General features: G+C 37.9%; 1 protein-coding gene across 1 annotated transcript; it reads right to left on the bottom strand.

Annotated features, from left to right (window-relative positions):
* Window positions 1–663: 663 nt before the first annotated feature.
* On the bottom strand, window positions 664–2,136 carry LOC114381652. The gene has a single exon (XM_028340898.1). It carries the CDS (start codon window positions 2,134–2,136, stop codon window positions 664–666), a length of 1,473 nt encoding a protein of 490 aa, XP_028196699.1.
* Between the last annotated feature and the right edge of the window lie 373 nt (window positions 2,137–2,509).

Genomic DNA, 2,509 nt, shown 5'->3' with positions numbered 1-2,509 from the left:
CATAACACTGTCATCTGATGGAAAACAGTATACACAATATATATATATATATATATATATATAAGAAATACAACATAAATCTTATTGCCTAATAATATTAAATTAGATTAGATAGTTTAAATGATAGAAAACATTCTTTCAAGATATATTCAAAAAGCACAGCGGATCGTCAATCGGAATTATAAATTGAGTCAAAGTGATCACTGATATTCAAAAGAGTCTGAGTGATGAATCCAAAACAACAGAAATTCAAAAGACAAAAAAAATTAAGATTTATTCTAAATGGAAATTGAAAATCAAATATAAAAGATAAGATCATCAGATGTTGAAAATCTACGTAACACCGTCATCTAATGGAAAACAGTATACACAATATATATGTATATATAAACTGAAAGCATGCTTTAAAGTAAAACAAAGGAGAATTGCTATGGTACCAAGTAAAGTTAAGAGTTTTGGTACAATTATTTTATAGACCAATACCTGAATGAGTTTTAAGCACATCAGAGTCAGAGAAAGGCAGAGGAGAGAATTTCTCGATAACTGTAACACAACTCTTAAGTTTTAGAGCCTACCATAGAAATTCTAAAAACTAAAACTACTATTGAAACTAAAACATATATTAATATATAGTATAGCAAAATGGAGAACTGTACAAATTGCTTAATCCTTCATACCACAAGGCAGCTCATTCAGATCAAAATCCAATTTCTTGGTACATGGAGAAGATTGACATGCCTCATCTGCCAGCAATGGTGCCTTTTCATTCGCTGTTGTCTCGTCTGTTGGTAATGGTGCTTCATTCATTGTGGCCTCATCCACCTTGTGCATGTTACTAGAGCTGGAAGAATTGTCTTCTTGATCAGCAACAACAGCTTTGGAGCGGTTCGACTCGTCCATGATCTCAGTGTTCTTCTCCTTGTGCACTGATCTGTGCCCTCCCAAGCCTTGGAAAGTTGAAAATTTTTTCCCACAAGCTCCACATTTATACCCACCCACTTTCTCTTTCTCTTGACCTCCATTCTCATATTCTGTGTCTTTTGCCTTAAATTTCATCACCAGTTTCTTACTGTTCTTCCCTTTATGGTCCACCACCCTCTTCACCTTCCTTTCATCAACGTGATCTTGCACCTTAGCAGGAGCAACCACCTCAGTGATCACATCGTCGAAAGCCTCGTCCACACCCTCCTCCTCTTCCACCTCATCATCCATATACAAAATTCTTCCAACCCCAGATTTAGATAAACCCTTGCACCTATTCAGCTTCTCACCCTTATCATCATCAAATTCACCGTCCCCATCATTTTTCTTTCCGATCTTCAATTCACCATTCAGATAAAACTTAATCTTTTTCACCTTATGTTTCTTGCTCGATGACGATTCACCAACCTTCCTTTTGCCATTCTTGATTAGAGGTGGAGCACTTTTCGACAGCACTTCATCCTTCTTGGGAGAAACCCTATTAGACTCACTGCAAAAGTACTTAGAATAAGCACTTAGGTAAGTGAGGGTTTCAGCAGCCTCATAAGCCCCAATACACTTTCTGCCTCTCACATCAGTCTTAAGCCAACTGGGTGAAGTAAAAGTTGAAAGATCAATAATAACAATATTACCCCCACCCCCACCAACACAATCAACATAATCATCATCACGATACTGTTCCATGTTTTTCTCCATAGAATCAGAATTTTGGGAAGAAAAAGTGTAAGAAGAGAGAGAAGAAGATGAGGAGTTCTTATTGGGAGAACGAGTGGGAGGAGACACACCCTTCCATGACCTCTCAGGGTGAGATCGCATGTGGCCAAACAATGCGTTTTTGGTGGGAAATTCCTTCTTGCAAATGCAACAAATGCGTTTCCCATCATCATCAGCATCGTAATCACAATTATTAGCCCTATTAATGTTGCTGCTATCACCAGCTTTTGACGAGTGATTGGTGAAACGGACTTTTACCTTCTTCTGGTGCTTTTGAAAGTGCGATCTTCGGTGACCCCCCAAAGCCTTGCCGCTGCTGAAGACCTTGCCGCAAATATTGCACTCACGTAGCATTGGTGAAGGGCTTTTCGCTGCAGTTGCCTCATCAGCCGTTGTTGATTCAACCTCAGCTTTGCAAGGACCCAAGAGCGATCTTTTCATATTCTCTTTCTTGCTAGATTCGCCCCGCCCTTGATGTGAAACCGTATGCTTATCTTTTTGATCCATCTAAGGAAACAAAAAAAAAACAAAAAACAAAGAATGAGCTAAGGCTAAGAAAGAGAAGAATCTGAAACAACAATAACCAAGAAGAAGAAAAAAAAAACGGCAAGGATTATGCACCATAAAGAAACCTTTTTTACCTTTGGAAAACCAAAACTGAATCCAAGATTTGATGAGAGAGAAACAAAATACTATTTTGAATTCAGAACAAAAAATGAAAACCTAGTGTGGTTGTTGGGTTATGCTGAAGATTCAAAAGCATATAAAGAAAGAGGAAGGGAGAAGGTAGTAGATGAGAACTGAAGAAATTAAA

Source organism: Glycine soja, chromosome 13 (assembly GCF_004193775.1).
Source record: "Glycine soja cultivar W05 chromosome 13, ASM419377v2, whole genome shotgun sequence".
NCBI classification, from domain to species: domain Eukaryota; kingdom Viridiplantae; phylum Streptophyta; class Magnoliopsida; order Fabales; family Fabaceae; genus Glycine; species Glycine soja.
The sequence above is the reverse complement of the archived record's forward strand: the minus strand, read 5'-3'. Positions and strand labels throughout refer to the sequence as shown.